The 17,824-nt window shown below is 37.4% G+C and overlaps 1 protein-coding gene across 2 annotated transcripts in view; it reads left to right on the top strand.

Moving 5' to 3' along the window:
* The first annotated feature begins 292 nt into the window (after positions 1-292).
* Positions 293-17,824, top strand: part of Bub1b (BUB1 mitotic checkpoint serine/threonine kinase B) — a 59,954-nt gene continuing 42,422 nt past the window's right edge. For both annotated transcript variants that reach the window (XM_046461932.2, XM_046461934.2), the window contains exons 1-5: positions 293-516; positions 2,853-2,999; positions 7,945-8,004; positions 8,662-8,806; positions 13,509-13,705. In XM_046461932.2, coding sequence (XP_046317888.1) covers positions 467-516; positions 2,853-2,999; positions 7,945-8,004; positions 8,662-8,806; positions 13,509-13,705 — 599 coding nt within the window. In that variant the 5' untranslated portion in view covers positions 293-466. The remainder of the gene's footprint in view (positions 517-2,852; positions 3,000-7,944; positions 8,005-8,661; positions 8,807-13,508; positions 13,706-17,824) is intronic.

Here is a 17,824-nt window from a genome sequence, read left to right on the forward strand (position 1 = left end):
CCAAATGCATTTACTCAAAGACACTTCCCAAACGCCAAAGAAATTCTGGTGCTTAAAGTATCTCTCACTCGGTTCAGAGGTCCATCTTAGAGCTCGGATGCAGAGCTCACCTGCAACAATTTGTAGTGCCTGCCGCACCTGGGCGGCTATGGATCTTGTAAACTACAACTCCCGTTGTGCACTGCGATCACGCGGGCTATATCCGGGGTGAACTACAAGTCCCGTAATGCCTTGGGAGAGAGGCGAGCAGGGAAGAGTAGAGGGGCGTGGCCACGTTAGCCGCGCAGGACCGTTAAATTTGAAACTTGGCGGCTAGGAATGAGGACGTGAAGCGGTCGGTTTGTGAGGGAGTTCGGTGAATGCTTTTGTCCTGGAGCACCCCTGGTCCCTTGGGTAGCTCTAGGGGCAGGTTTCTGAAGGAAGCCCAGACGGTTGGCGGTCCTGAGGAAAGACCGAGAGCGAGAGCATGAGCCGGGAACGCCGGATGGCGGCGACGAAGGAGGGGGTAGCTCTTAGGTAGGTATGGGAGAAAAGCTGCTGGGAGCTGTTTCTGCGATATCCGAGGGTGCCTGGCAGGTGCAGAGGCTTGGCGTTGAGGACCCACGGAACCGCCTTCCTGTTGGATTCAACGCAGCGGGTGGCGAAGCTGCGGTTCGAGCACACGTGAGAATCCTTTGGCGTCCAGCTTCAAAGCGAAGGAGTCTGTGCGGCCTCAGTCGGGTCCACACAGGAGCTTGCGATTTGTAGTGTCGTCTGTGTGTCTCAGTTTGACCGTTCGCTAGCTGTTTGCCTCGGACACGTCTTAGATAGGGAAAATGCACATATTAATGCCACCTTACGGGTTCCTGGGAGGACTCAAAAGTATTTGTAAAGTAACTGCTTCCAGATAACTAATACTAGATGTTATCATTTTGCCAGTAGCATAGAGATCTAAAAAGCCCTTGCCTGCACATTTGTTGCTTTTGTTTTATAAGAAAATATACCAGTTCTAGGCTGGGATTAAGTATGCCTTTACCTTATGGAATTCACAATACCTGGATAAGCGCAAAGTCGAGAGTTCTTAACCGAAAACAAATGTTTACTGACTACTTACTAGGCATTGCGTGCAACCAGTAAACAAAAGAAATAAAAATCCCAACCCTCAGGAAGCTTAAGTTCTGGGTAGGGATGATGGTGGGCAAGACAGACAAACAAGAGAAATTAAAAATTAGTTGGTGGGTAGTACTAAAAAAATAAATAAATAAAAAGATAGGGAGTGTTGGGAGTGGGAGTTAGCAAATTTTTTAAAATAAGTTTGAACCAAGGCCGCCTCCTTGAAGGAAATTTCAAGATCTAGTCATGCCTATATCTTGGGTGAAGCACAAAGGCCCCAGAAGAGGGTTAGGGGAGGAAGCTGCCCTGTACAAAGCCAGTGTCATTGTAGCACAGTAAACCAGGATAGTAGAGAAGGAAATCAACCCCAAGAGGTGAAGATGCAGACATTTTAAAGGCTTGGGTTTTGCTGTGATTGTAATAGAAAATCACTGGAAGGTTTTTTTTGTTTTTTTGTTTTTGCTATACTAGGGATTGAACCCAGGGGTGCTCTATCACCCAGCCCTTTTTATTTTTTAATTAGAAAAACAATTTGAGACAGATTTTTTGCTAAGTTGCTGAGGCTGGCCTGCAACTTGATTTCTGTCCCAGGTTGCTGGGATTACAGGTGTGCGTCACAGCACCAGGTTCCTTGGAAGGTTTTGAGCTTGGTTTTGACTTGGGTTTAAATGGAACACTTTAGCTGCAGTGTTGAATAGACTAAAGGCAGAAAAGATGGAAGCAGGGAAACCAATTAAGACCTTATTGAGGGGCTGGGGATGTGGCTCAAGCGGTAGTGTGCTTGCCTGGCATGTGTGCGGCCCGGGTTCGATCCTCAGCACCACATACAAAGATGTTGTGTCTGCCGAAAACTAAAAAATAAATATTAAAAAATTCTCTCTCTCTCTCTCTGTTTTTTTTTTTTTTTAAAAAAAGACCTTATTGAAATAATCCTGGAAAGAGAAGAGGGTGAGCAAGACTGAAAACTGGAGATGTTAAGAATTTATTGATTGTTAAGAATTGATTTCTGCATGTATTTTGAAGGGAGAGACTACAGGATTTAATGATTGACAGCAGTGAGCAGGGCAACAAGGCTGGTACTAATTTTTGGCTTAAGCAACTGGAAAAATGGAATTGCCATTTATTTGAGATGAAGGAAGACTAGGAGGTCTTGGAAAAAGCAGGAAGAGGGAGAGGACAGGCCTAGCTCAGTTTGGGACATTGAGGTAGAATAATCCACTTTTTTTTTTTTTTTTTTGGTAGTACTGGGGAATGAACTTGGCTTTGTGTGTGCTAGGCAAGCTCTGCCACTGAGCCCACCCTGTTCCTTTTCCACCCCCCTCAGGAGTGGGCATTGAACCCAAGGCTTCATTTATGCTAGGCAAGCACTGTACCACTGAGCTACATCACCAGCACCTTTTTATTTTGAGACAGGGTCTTCCTAAGTTGCTCAGGCTGACTTCAAACTTGTGATCCTCCTGCCTTAGTCACCACTGGAATTACAGGCCAGTGCCATTGTGCCCATATAAACTTTATTCTTGCAATACTATCTACAGAACCCTTGCCAAATTCCCTCTTCCATTAGGCAATATTACAGCCATAAACTTGGACACCAGGTGACAGGCTCAGAAGCTTAGAAGTGTAACACTATGACACTACTAATGTGCTAGCTCATCATATTCAACCCAGAGATAATGAATACTCATCAGAAAACATTTATAATCTACTGCTATAATAAATCAGTGTTGGTTTCAGACATAGTTTTGTTTCCTCCTCCTCAGTGAAGCCATGTCCCTGGAAGGAGATGAATGGGAGCTGAGTAAAGAAAATGTACAACCCTTAAGGCAGGGACGAATTATGTCCACTCTTCAGGAAGCTCTGGCACAGCAAGAATCTGCCTGTAACACAACACTTCAGCAGCAGAAATGGTATGTAAAATGCTTTGGGCTCAATCTGTCATTATTCATCCGTAATTGTAATACAGGTGTGGATCCATGAAGGATGTCATAAGGAGTATTTTTAAAAATTTGGTGGTTGAAGAATCTGTTCCCCAATAACTTATTATACAATAGCTCTTGAAAGAGCTTCTCAAGGACTTATTTTAAGAACAAGGGGGCTCAGTGGTGGACCGCTGGCCTAGCAGGTGTGAGGCAATGGGTTTAATCCTCAGCACCACATAAAAATAAATAAATAATTGGGGGGGTGCAGATAAGGGCTATAGGATTTCATTTGGTTGTGGATCACCCAAACTCTGTTATCAACAAAAATAAAATTTATATGGGGGCAATGATAAACATAAAGTAAGCAAAATGTTACAAGGTTTCCCATAAGTATTATACCATTCTGGATTCTTAAACAGAATTAATTCATTGATGGTAATCAATCAAAGAGATTGCTTCCTTGGATTCTGAGTAATAATGACTCTACTTTTTTTTTTTGTAATATTGGGGATCCAACCCAAGAGTTCCAATATGCTAGATAAATTTCCTACCAATGAGTTCAACCCCTAGCCAGAATCTCCTTTTTTTTGTACTGGGATTTTGAACCCAGGGAATGCTTTACTACTAAGCCACTTCCCCAACCATTTTTATTTTTCGAGACAGGGGATCACTAAGTTACTTTACTTAGGGTTTTTTTCTCCGTTTCCCAGGTGGGCCTTGAACTCGAGAGCCTCCTCAGTCTATAGATTCACTGGAATTACAGGTGTGCACTAGCACACATGGCTTGAATCTGCTATCTTTTTTTTTTTTTTAAGAGGAAGTGTCATTTATTTATTTATTTTTGGTACTGGGGATTGAACTCAGGGGTGCTCAACCATGAGCCACATCCCCAGCCCTATTTTGTATTTAGAGACAGGATCTCATTGAGTTGCTTAGCGCCTCGCCATTGCTGAGGCTGGCTTTGAACTCATGATTCTCCTGTCTCAGCCACCCGAGCTATTGGGATTACAAGTGTGTGCCACCGTGCCCAGCAAATCTGTTATCTTTTATGTGTAACTCATTAGAAAATTTCTCAAGAATGACAAACTCTGGAAAAATAAAAGCTAAAAAATACTCTTACATTACTCAAAAGACTTATGGGTTTTTCTTTTGTCTACTAATACATGCTTTGATAAATGTGCTTTTTTGTTTGTTTTTTAAAGTTAAACTAGAATATCTGTTTTTACCAGTTCTGCCAACTGGCAAATTAGAATTTTGGGTATAATGTAATGAGCATCCTTATTCATTTCTTTGGTCTTTTTTATTTGTTTGAGTTGGGGTTTTCCCTATTGCCTAGGATGGCCTTGAACACATTCTCCTGCTTCATTGGCCCTAGTCACTGGGATTATAGGCCACGCATGTACCATCTTCCCTGTCTTTCATTGGATCTTTAAAAGCATTATGTTTTATGATTTTTGTTTCAGAAATGGTGGTATTTTATTCTTTATGTTCTTCCCTGGTTTCTGTGATATTATCCTAGTTTTTCCACTTCTCTAATTATTCTCCCTTTTTTCTTGAAGACTTTCAACTGTTTCTCACATAAGTCTCTGTTGTTTGCCCTCTGTATCAATACATATTCATATCTTCTAGGATTGCTTAACTATTGACAATTCTTTCTTCTAACTATCCTTTTGTCTGTCTATAACATAAACAGATGTTCCTTGATTTACGATGGTTTGACTTATGATTCTTCAACTCTATGAACTCTAAAACAATATGTGTTCAGTTGAAACCATACTTTGATATTTTCGTGGGCTCTGTGTATGCAGTACAACTGTATTCCGATGCTGGGCAGCAATAGTGAGCTGCAGCTCCCAATCACAACCTATACTCTACAGTGCATTGTGTTGCTAAACTATGATGCTTGGTAGATATTTTCAGCTCATGTTTATTGGGGTGTAACACTATTGTAAATAGTCAAGAATTATTGATAATTAGATAAATGTTTCAGTTAATGTAGGAAGCACTCTCTCTTCTCTCATAAGTGACCTTCCTTTTTCTTCTCCATTTTGGTTAATAGTATCAAAACTCACATGAATGGTTCAACTCATTGCTCTCATCCTAATTTTATTTAGTTGGTCATTATGGACTGGTGATTCTTTTAATTTGTATTTTTGGGGGCCTTCCGAATGCTAAGCTTGTGTTATGTGCTCTAACACTGAACCAGCCCTGGAGATTTCTTTTTTTTTTTCTTTCTTTCTGGTATCAAGGATTGAACTCAGGGGTGCTTTAGCACTGAGCTACATCCCCAGATCTTTTTTATATTTAGAGACAGGGTCTTGCTGAGTTGCTTAGGACCTCACTAAGTTGCTGAGGACTGACTTTGAACTCTTTTTTTTTTTTTTTTTTTTTGAGAAAAAGGAAAAAGAAGGTTTATTGCTTTGCTAGCAAAGGAGAAACACAGGGGACTCCTGTCCCAAAGGTTGTTACTTTTTTTTTTTTTTTTTAAGAGAGAGAGAGAATTTTCTAATATTTATTTTTTAGTTTTCGATGGACACAACGTCTTTATTTTTACGTGATGCTGAGGATCGAACCCAGTGCCCCGCACATGCCAGGCAAGCGCTCTACTGCTTGAGCCACATCCCTAGCCCAGAATAGGTTTTTTGTTTGTTTTTGTTTTTTAATTTTTTATTCTAATTTGTTATATGACAGCAGAATGCATTATAATTCATATTACACATAAAGAGCACAATTTTTCAAATCTCTGGTTGCATACAAAGTATATTCACACCATTCATGCCTTCATACATGTACTTAGGGTAATGATGTCCATCTCATTTCATAACTCTTGATCCTCTTCTTGCCTCAGCCTCCCAAACCAAGCCACTGGGATTATAGGCTTGCACCACTGTGCCCAGCTGGAGATTTCTTTTTTTATGTGGTGCTTTTTTTGTGTGGTGGGATTGAACCGGGGCCTTGTGCATATGCGGCAAGCACTCTACCAACTGAGCTATATATCCCCAGCCCTGGAGATTTCTTTCTTTCTTTCTAATATTTTTATTACTTGTTGATGCAATTTTTAAATTTTATTTATTTATTTGTATGTGGTACTGAGAATCAAACCTAGTGCCTTACATATGCCAGGTAAGCGCTCTACCACTGAGCCACAATCCCAGCCCTCTGGAGATTTCTTTTAAGTATAATGTACATGCAGTGAAATGCTCAGATTTTTATTTATTTATTTATTTATTTATTTATTTGAATTGGGGATTAAACCCAGTGGCATGTACCATTGAGCTACATCCCTAGACATTATTTGGTGTTATCAGTCTTTCATTTTAGCCATCATAGTGATGTGTAGTATTTCACTATGGCTATACTTTTCATTTCCCTGGTGATTAGTGTTAGTGAGTCTGTTCACCATCTGTTCAGACATTTTGCCCAGTTTTTAAATTATTAATTTATGAGAGGGTCACTGGAGATTGAACCAAAGGGGGCTCTCCCACTGAGCTATATTTCCAGTCTTTTATATTTTTTATTTTGAATCAGTTGCAGAGGACTGCCTCAAACTTTCTTGCCTCAGCCTCCTGAGTAATGGAGTTCTTTATGTACTCTATATAAGTCCTTTATCAAATATGTGCTGCAGATGTTTTTTCCTAGTTCTAAATTTTCTGTTCATTTTTTAACCACAAAATTTTTAATTTTGATGAAATTCAATTCGTGTTTTTTATGGGCTAGTGCTTTTTGTGTCCTGTTATGTTTTTCTCCTTCAAAGTCATAATTATTAGCCTTATTTCATTTTCTTAACTTTTATGTTTAATTGTATGATTCATGCTAAATTTATCCCTGTGTATGGTGTATGTTGGAGTAAAAGGTTTTTATCCTGATGTGGAAGCTGTCTGGTTGTTCTACCTCCATTTGTTAAAGAAAGTTTTTTTTCCCTTTCCTTATTGAATTGCTTTGGGGACCTTGTCAAAAATCATTTGACTGGGGCTGAAGTTGTGGCTCAGTGGTAGAGCTCTTTGCCTAGCATGTGTGAAGCACTGGGTTTAATCCTCAAATAAGTAAGTAAGTAAATAAATAAATAAATTTATTGTGTTCATTTACAACTAAAAATTTTTAAAAATCATTTGAGGATTGAGGATATAGCTCAGTGATGGAGTACTTGCCTAGTTATGTACAAGTCCCTCAGTTCAATCCCCAGTACTTGGGGGAAAAAAACACATTGACCACATATGTGTGGGTTGTTTCTGGACTCTGTTATGTTGCATTGATGTTGACTTTGTAGCTTTTGACAAATGTTATTTATGTATGTATGTATCTATTTATTTATTTATTTATTGCAGCACTGGGGATTGAACCCAGGGATGCTTTCCTACTGTGCTAATCAATAGAACTCCCCCTTATTTATTTTGAGACTGTACTGTCTCACCAAGTTTTAGCCCAGGTAGGTCTCAAACTTGTGCTTCTCCTGCCTCAGTCTCCAAAATCATTGGGATTACAAGTGTAGCTTTTCCAAACAAATTTTAAAATTATCTTGTTAATTTCTAGTAAAGAGTCTGCTGAGATTTTGCTAGATTTTCTTAAATCCATAGATCAATTTGGGGAATTTCTGATTTGTTTTTTTGTGGTATTGATGATTGAACCCGGGGACTGCTGATTGAATTACTGAACTACATACATCTCCAGCTCTTTTTTAAAATTTTTTATTATATAGAGATAGGGTCTCACTAAATTGCCGAGACTGGCATGGAGTTTACATTCCTTGTGCCTCAGCCTCCAGAGTCTCTGGGATTAAAAGTGTGTGTCACTGTGCCTGTCATCATCTTTGTTATTTCTATTCTTTCTGTTTAACAAACCCTCATATTCTAGTACAGTTATCTAAATCATGGAAGCGACACTTGTTAATTGTTATGTATATTACACGTGTTAACATGTTTTGCTTAAATTTCAGGGCATTTGAATCTGAAATTCGATTTTATGCTGGAAATGACCCTCTGGATGTTTGGGATAGGTGGGTGCTTTTATTTTTTAAAAAGGTGACAGAAATATTAGATGAAGTTCTTATGACTATATTTCTAAAATTGGGGTGTAAGGAATGGAAAGTGAATAGTCAGAATAGAAAGTGGTATGGGGGCACAGAGACCCAGAATAGTCATAGTGTGTCTTCCTGAGGGTTTTTGTTTATTGGTGATGGGGATATAACCCAGGACTTCACACATTAGGCAAGTGCTCTACCACTGAGCTACCCTTCCAGTTCCCCTTAATATTGAAGAAATGTACAATTTAGGGTATGCAACTTTGAGCTATACCTTTCTGTCCCTATCCCCAGTATTTCCCAGAAGCACATATTAGGGATACTTGGGGAAATGTAGTCTTAGGATGTGCCTTTGAGGATCTCTCAAGAAACATACCTTCAACATTTTAGATATTTTTGCTTAAAAAAATCAAGAATTAGTATTGGAGCCAGAACAAAAGTATACATTCAACTTGAAATATGTTCTTTTCAATGGGGCTGGGGCTGTAGTTCAGTGGCAGTGCACTTGCCTAGCACATGTGAGGCACTGGGTTCAATCCTTATCACCACATTAAAAAAATGAAACAAAGGCATGTTGTCCATCTACAACTACAATTTTTTTTTTAATGTTCTTTTCCTTTTCTTTCTATTCAGGTATATTAATTGGACAGAACAAAACTATCCTCAAGGTGGGAAGGAGAGTAACATGTCAACATTATTAGAAAGAGCTGTAGAAGCACTACAAGGAGAAAAATGTTATTATAGTGATCCTCGATTTCTCAATCTCTGGCTTAAATTGGTAAGTCTTTCTCAAGGCACTGAGTTTAAAATATTAAACCAAGAGATTGTCTCTAGAGGTTTATAGTATACAAAAACAGTGGTAAAACATGAGCCACTTAGGAGACAGTAAACATTTAACAAATATCTGGTATGTGTTAAATTGGTTCCACTTAAAGATGGACTTAAATATAGCATAATGAGGTTTTGTACCCCTGATCACACCTGTCCCTCTTTTTTAGCTGTAGATGGATATAGCAACATCTATATTTATTTATTTATTTATCTATTTATTTGGTGCTGAGGATGGAACCCAGTGCTTCACATGTGCTAGGCATGTGCTGTACTACTGAGCCATAACCACAGCCCTGATCACACAACCTTTTAAGACTGATCATAAAGTATGTAGATCTCTCAATGGATTTGAGTTATTTGCTTGTTTATTCTAAACAAAATTGGGTCATGCAGCTGTACTGGAGAAGGATATGCAGGAAATACTTGAGAGTACAATTGTTTGGGGAAAAGCTTCCTGGGTGATTCTGATATCCCTTTCTCTCCTTTATGAAAATCATTACCATTAAAAGAGTGATGTCTTTTGGATTGGGGTTGTGGCTCAGTGACAGAGCACTTGCCTCGCACATGTGAGGCAGTGGGTTCGATCCTCAGGACCACATAAAAATAAACAAAAATATTGTGTCCATGTAACTAAAAAAATATTTTAAAAAGTGATGTTTTAGTGTTGTGTTGGTTTTTGGACTTTCGCCTTGTATATTGCTATGGCCAAAAATGTCCACTGACCACATTGTACCATCTCACTTGACATATATTTCTTTTATTTCTAGAATACTCTTGAGAGTTTGTTTCATGAAAACATTTTTCATAAGTTAATGACAATTTTTCTTAGATATTGATTTCTTTGCTTTTATCCTAAAAGAAATTAGGTAAAAGGAAGCAATAAATATTTAGAATGTTCACAGATACTGTAATAAAATATTGGAAACTGATAAAATTTCTGACTAAAATCTTTTTTTTTTTTTTTCCTGTGTACTGACAATTGAACCTAAGGGTCTCTTACATGCTAGGCAAGTGCTCTACCTCTGAGCTATATCCTGAGTCTTTTATTTTTTATTTGATATAAGGTCTTACTAAGTTGTAAGACCTTATATCAAATAAAAAGGCTGGCCTTGAACTTGAATTCCTCATGCTTTAACCTGCGGAGTGGCTGGAATTACAAGCATGTTTCATGGCACCCAGCTTAAAATATCTCTCTTGAGGAATATTATTTAAATTTCCAAAATTACAAGTATAGGAAATTAAGTGAATCTTGAAGGCATAATATATCTTGATTTCTGCAGGACATTGACAAGTTGCCTGGTATGTATCACTATGCCCAGCTTAAGCTTTATATAGTGACAGGTATCAGGGACTGTATCTTAACTGATAATACTCTGAATTATAACTTAAACATATGAGGGAAAAAAATCACTAATTTGGATAAATAAGGAAACCCCATTTACTGAATTACTGCAAAACTAAGCGATGTAATATTGTTTTTTTTCAGGGATATAAGGGGAACATTTCATTTATTCAACATTCTTATTAAACCCTGGACAGGGACTGAGTGGTTTTTTTGTTTTTTGCCTTTGTGGAACCTGGTTTATTGGAGAAGACAGATTTTGAAACATTCATTCTAAGTGTTACAAAAGGAAAAGTACTGAGTCTGTGGGAACACATATTAGTAGGACTTAATTTAGGTTAGATAATCCAGAAAAACTAGACATGAAAGCAGACTTCTTTCTAGCAAAGAATCAGAAATGGCAGTCTCTTTAATGAAAAACTCCTACATTAGAATGCTGAAATTCATTTTTTCCCCCTGAGGTACTGGGGATCAAACCCAGGGCCTCACACATATAAGGCAAGCACTTTACTAATGAGCTACATCCCCTCCCCTTTTAAACATTTTAAAAAATTTGAGAAAAGGGTCTTGCTAAGTTGTACAGGCTGGCCTGGAACTGCCTCAGCTCCCGAGTAGCTGGGATTATAGGTGTGTAGCACCATGCCCAGCTCTTAGTCCTTTTATTTTGAGACAGTTTCTCACTAAGTTTCCCAGGGTGACCTCTAACTTAGAATTCTCCTGAGCAGCTGAGTTTGTAGGTGTGTACCACTACACCCAGCTTAAAATACCATTTTTATATGAAATTAGGAACTGTCTTTAGTTTCTAATGTTGATAAGAATCTGGTGAAATTAGTAAATTGTGACTTACTAAATTTTAGCATTTTTAATTTTAATAATCCTCTTAGAAACTTGTTACTTTACACATAGTTCTAGGAATTTATCCTAAGGGACTAAAGTCAAAAGTGAAAGGTTGTATTTATGAAGATATTTTAGAATTATTTATAATTGGGCAAAAGTTGTTGAAATATCCAGTAATAGTGAATAATTAAATTATGGAGCGTCTTCTAAATGGAACCCTATGCATTCATTTAAAAATAATTTAGAAGAGGTGGGCATGGTGTCATATACTTATAATCCCAGCGATTTGGAGGCTGAGACGAGGATCACAATTCAAGGCCAGTCTAAGCAACTTAGTGAGACCATGTCTCAAAATAAAAAATAAAAAGATCTGGGGAAATGCATCAGTGGTAAAGCACTCCTGGCTTAGATCCCCAGTACCTAAAATAATAATAACAACAACAATAGAGAATAAACAACATCATGGGAAAATTAATGATGAAAGAATATTCTGCTATGTATACTTTAACTGCTTGGAGTAGAGTATAAAAGTAGAGGTATACTCTACTTTTATACCTCTACTTTTACTTGTTTATAATTGTTTTGGTATTGTGTACTAGACCCAGCTGCCCAGATAACCCTTCAGAACCAAAGGACTTCCTTCCCCAACTGCTGGGAGTGCTGTTGGCTGACTATTCACAGCTGTTAGCTCTCTTTTGTAATTTCCCCTAATGAAGAGCCCTGCCTCACCCCAGGTCATGCCCACTCACTGGGGCCTATAACCCTGGACTGCTCCATGTAGAGATACAAAGACTTGATCTCCCCATCCCAACTGGAGAAAACCCTGTAGAGCCATCCTAACTCCAGACTTAACTCCTCATGTGGTCAACCTGTCTGCTTTGCAGCCCAGTACCTTCTGTATCCTCACTTCTTCCCAGATGTTGATCCCAACCACATTACTCTGTAAGCATGCCTACATGCCAACCTCCATTTCAGTGTCTGCTTTTAGGAAATCCGGACTTGCAATAGTGTTTCTGTTCTTTTCTGGTAGTGCATGCTCAAACTATGACTTAAGAAACTATTTTGTGATTGCTTAGTGTACTGACAAATTGTGTCTATATGACATCAGGCAAATAGACTATTCTGAATGTAAATTTGCTATTGTAAATATTGTTTATGTTAAGTGATATTGAACTTATTGCCAAAAAAGTTCAGATTTAAAAAAAAAAAAAAAAAAAAGAATGACTGGGCACAATGGTGCATGCCTGTAATCCTAGTGGTTTGGGAGGATGATACAGGAGAATCATGAGTTCATAGCCAGCCTCAGCAACTGTGAGGTGCTAAGCAACTCAGTGAGACCCTGTCTCTAAATAAAATACAAAATAGGGCTGGGGATGTGGCTCAGTGGTCAAGTATCTCTGAGTTCAATCCCCATCCCCCACAAAAAAAGAATGGTACAGTGTGAGTGGAATGAAATAAGATTTTATTATGATCAAAACTATGATTGTTAAAATGAAATATAAAAATGTTGGAGTTTTTATTTTTCTTCTTTGCTACTAGAATTGTATCTGCTTGTACAAAGTTATTTTTTTTCATTTTGGTGGTACTGAATTTGAATCCAGGACTTCACTAGGCAAGTGCTCCGCCACTGAGCTGCATCCCTAGACTTTGTTATTTTATTTTGAGATAGTCTAAGTTGCCCGTACTGGTCTGGAACTTGGAATCCTCATGTGTCAGCCTCTCAAGTAACTTGGATGATAAGTGTGGGCCACCTAACCTGACATAAAGTACCTTCTTAAATGCAGAGTTGACCAAGTCATTCATTTCTTTGCTTATAAGCTTTTGGTGTTTTTTGTTTTTTTTTAATATTTATTTTTTAGTTGTAGTTGAACACAATACTTTTATTTTAATTTATTTATTTTTATGTGGTGCTGAGGATCAAACCCAGGGCCTCACACTTGCTAGGCAAGCACTCTCCCGCTGAGCCAAAAACCCAGCCCAGTCTTTCTTTTTTTGTATTGCTTTACCACTGAGCCATATTCCATGTCATTTTTATTTTATTTTTTAATATATATTTTTTATTTGTAGATGGACGCAATATCTTTATTTTATTTTTATGTGGTGCTGAGGATCGAACCCAGTGCCTCATGTGTGCAAGGCAAGTGCTCTACCACTGAGCCACAACCCCAGCCCTCCTTTTAATTTTTTATTTTGAGACAGGGTCTCACTAAGTTGCTGAGGCTGGCTTTGAACTTGTGATCCTCCTGGCTCGGCTTCCCGAATCACCATGCCCAGCCTAAATATCACTGCTTCTTAAAGTCTTTCTTCCCCATTCCTTTTTCTTACAAATTAATTTCTTTCTTTTGTCTCTTTTGGGGCCTTCAAGCATGGTCCTTGCCAAATTTATATTGTAGTAAATGTGTTGGCACGTAACAGGCATTTCATAAATGGAAGAAATTGGCTAACTGTTAACACTTTTAATTTGTTTCAGGGGCATTTATGCAATGAACCTTTGGATGTGTATAGTTATTTGCACAACCAAGGGATTGGCATTTCGCTTGCTCAGTTCTACATTTCATGGGCTGAAGAATATGAAGCTAGAGAAAACTTTAAGAAAGCAGATGCAATATTCCAGGAAGGGATTCAACGGAAGGCTGAACCATTAGAAAGACTGCAGTCCCAACATAGGTAAAGTGCTTTTCTGTGGCTTGTCTTAACTCTTTTTTAAATTAAGAAATAAATGGTCTTTTTGCTTCTGAATGAAATGCTCCCTGATGTATTGGCAAGTTAAATTTACTTAGCTACTATTCATTTTTTTAGACATATTTTTTTACAGTAAAATCCATTCTTTGGTATATGGTTTTATGAGTTTTCACAAATGAATATACATTTAACTGTCACCACAATTAAGATATAGAATAGGGGCTGGGGTTGTGGCTCAGTGGTAGGGCGCTTGCCTCACATGTTCGAGACTCTGAGCTCAATCCTCAGCACCACATAAAAATAAATAAGTGAAATAAAGGTATTGTGTCCAACTACACTAAAAAATAAAATATTTTTAAAAAGGATATAGAATAGTTCCACACCCCCTAAGAGAATTCCCTGATGCTATTCCTTTGTAGTTGTTAATACCTAATCTTAACCTGAATACTAGCAAACACTTATCTATTCTCCAGTCCTATAGTTTTGCTGTTTCTAGAATGTCATATAAATGGAGTCATATAGTATATAGACTTTTGAGTCTCTCTTCTTTGATTTATAATAATGCTTTTGTGTTGTAAAGTTTCCTTATATATTCTAAATGCAAACCTTTTGTCAGATATGTTTTGATTTATAAATATTTTCTTCCAGCTATAGTCTTGCCTATTTATTCTTTAACTCTTAAAGAATAAAAGTGTGTAATTTCTTTTCTTTTTTTTTTTTTTTTTTTTTTGTACTGGGGATCGAACCCAGGAGCACTTAACCACTGACCCACAAACCCAGCCCATTTTATATTTTATTTAGAGACAGGATCTCCCTAAATTGCTTAGGGTCTCTCTAAGTTGCTGAGGCTGGCTTTGAACTCAGTCCTCCTGAACCACAGGGATTATAGGTGTGTGCCACCATGTCTGGAGTTTTAGATTCACCTTTCTGGAATTTTTATTAGGATTGCACATAAACATATTTTTTTCACTTTATTTAGGTATGATTTCTTTTAGTGAACTTTAGAAGATACTTTTTTTTCTAATCTTTAAAGAATTGGTCTATTTCATCTAAGTTCTCGAGTTTGTGGGCACAGAGTTGTTTATAATATTACTTTATTATCCTTTAAATGTCTACCAGGTGATGTAATATTCTCTTTCATTCCTGATAGTGGTAATTTGTATCTTCTCTTTTTTCTCACTCCAATAGAAGTTTATCAATTTTATTGATTGTGTCTCAGAACCTCCTTCTGGGATCACTGTTTTTCTCATTCTGATTTTCTGTTCTTTTCTTTCTTCTTGCTTGGTACAACTATTTCTTCTTTTTCTATTTTCAGGTAAAAGCTTAGATTAGATCATTGATTCTAATCCTTTTTTTCTCATAAAAGCCTTTAATGCTCTAAATTTCCCTCAGCTGCATCTCACGAGTTTTAATATGTCATGTTTTCATTTTCACTCAGAAGATTTTCTAATTTCTTTTGTGTCTCCTTTTTGACTTATGGTTTATTTAGAAATGTTATTTAATTAGAAAATGTTTTGGGGGTTTTCAGATAGCTCCCTGTTATTGATTTCTACTTTAATTGTTTAATTCCATTGTGATCAGAGAACATAATTTGTATGATTTTAATTCTTTTAAATTTGTTATGATTTATTTCATCATCTAGGATATGGTCTATCTTGGTTAATGTTCCATATACATTCAAAAAAACGTTTGTTTTGTAAATGTTATTTAAGTCAAGTTGATTGGTGATCTCATCTGACCTTTTGTATCTTTGTTGATTTCTCTCTTTACTTGTTCTAACAATTACAGGGAGGAGTTTTTTATTGTTGTTGTTGGGTTTTGTTTTGTTTTTGGTACTGGGGATTGAACCCCTGGGCGCTTTACCACTGAGCCACATCCCCAGCCCTTTTTACTTTTTGAGACCTGGTCTCGCTAAATTGCTTAGAACCTTACTAAATTGCTGACACTGGCCTGGAACTTGTGATCCTCCTGCCTGAGCCTCCCAATCCCTGTGATGACCAGCATGCTCCTGACCTGGGAGGACTTTTAAAGTCTCTTTAATTGTGATTTTTGCCTTTTTTCTTCTTTCAGTCCTATTAACTCTGCTTAATATAATGTGAAGTTATATTGTTAAGTACATACACATTTAGAATTGGCCCTTTATCCATTATATAATGACGCCTTTATCCCTGATTGTACTCCTTTATTCTGAAGTCTATTTGGTCTGGTATTTATTACAGCCATTCCAAAGCTGGGTGTAACTCAGTGGTATTGTGCTTAGCTGTATAAGGCCATGGACTCAAATCTCCAAAACCAAAATAAAAAACAAAGCCATTCCACCTTTCTTTTTGTTTGCATGATATATATTTTTTTTCATTCTAGTTTTTTGAAAGCTTTAGAGTTGTGCAGCCATCACCGTGATTAGATTTTTAGAACTTTTCTCTGTGTGGCCGGGGGTGCTAGGGCTCAAACCCAGGGCCTCCCTCATGCTTGGCAATGTTCAACCACTGAGCTATAACCCTCAGCCCTAGAATATTCTTAATACCCAATCCTTAATAGTCATTCCCCATTCCTAGTTTCCTAAGTTCCAGATAACTGCTAATCTGCTCTTTGTCTATGGATTTGTCTGTTCTAGACATTTCACATAAATGGAATCCTGTAATACATAGTCTTTAGCAACTGGCTTCTTTTATTTAGCGTATTTTCAAGGATCGTCATAGATTAACATAGTTGTGGCATGTATTAATTAATTTCTTTTGATTTCTGAGTGATATTTTATTTTATGGATGTACTACATTTTGTGTATCCATTAGTGGGCATTTGGGTTGTTTCTACTTTTCGGATATTATGAAATAATGCTTCTATGAATATTTGTGCCACAGGTTTTTAAATAGCTTTCCTTTTATTTGTATCTTTATGTTTTAAATGGGTTTCTTCTGTAGAGCAAATAGTTGAGTCTTGTTTTTTCCTTATCTGAAAATATGTCTCTTTTTTTGGTATGTTTAGACCATTTAATAGAATTATGAATAGTATTGGATTTAGGTCTACCATTTTCTTATTCATTTTGTTGTTTGTTTCCTCTATAGATTGTTTCCTACTTCTTTTGGATTATTTGAATATTAGTATTTAATTTTAATTTACTTTATTGACCTTTTGTCTGTTACTACTAATTATTTATTTATTTTGGTGCTGGGGATAGAACCGTGGAGCCACTTATTTTTATTTTTAATTTAAAAAAATTTATCTATTTTTTTATGTACCAGGGATTGAACTCAGGGATGCTTAACTACTGAGCCACCCCTAACCCTTTTTATGTTTTATTTTGAAAAGGTCTTGCTAAGTTGCTTAGGGTCTTGCTTAGTTGCTGAGGCTGGTTTGAACTTGCAATCTTCTTGCCTCAGTCTCCCAAACTACTGGGATGCATCACTGTCCCTGGTTCGGCCATTATTTATTTATTTATTTTAATATTTATTTTTCAGTTTTCAGAGGACACAACATCTTTATTTTATTTTTATGTGGTGCTGAGGATCGAACCCAGCGCCCCACGCATGCCAGGCGAGTGTGTTACCGCTTGAGCCACATCCCCAGCCCCAGCCACATCCCCAGCCCCTCGGCCATTATTTAAAAAAATACTTTTCTTCTTTTTCTTTTTGAATTTCTGTTACAAAAATTTTGATTTTACACACACCACCCCATCAGTACTGGGGATTAAATCAAGGGCTTCATGCATGCTAGGCAATAGCTCTACCACCAAGCTACATTCCATCCCCTTGCCAGGCAATTGCTCTGTCACTGAGCTACACCACCAGCCCTTTTTATATTTTTAAAAGTTTTGAGACACAGGGTTTCACTAAATTATCTGGGATGCCCTCCAACTTGCAATCCTCTTGCCTCTTCTGAGTACCAGTCTTTTTATTACCTTTGTTTTAATTTTTGCAATATTGGGGATTGAATCCAGGGTGCTCTACAACTGACTTATATCCCCAGCCTGACACAGGACCTCACTAAATTGCCAAAGTTTGCCTCAAACTTGTGATCTTCTCAGCTTCTTGAGTAGTTGGAATTACTGTCATGTGCCACCACATCCTGTTCTTTTATAGTTTCTGTTTTAAAAATTTTGTGTTT

This window comes from Marmota monax, unplaced genomic scaffold (genome assembly GCF_021218885.2).
Source record: "Marmota monax isolate L192 unplaced genomic scaffold, Marmota_monax_Labrador192_F-V1.1 WCK01_AAM20220418_F8-fsc00001, whole genome shotgun sequence".
Classification (NCBI taxonomy): domain Eukaryota; kingdom Metazoa; phylum Chordata; class Mammalia; order Rodentia; family Sciuridae; genus Marmota; species Marmota monax.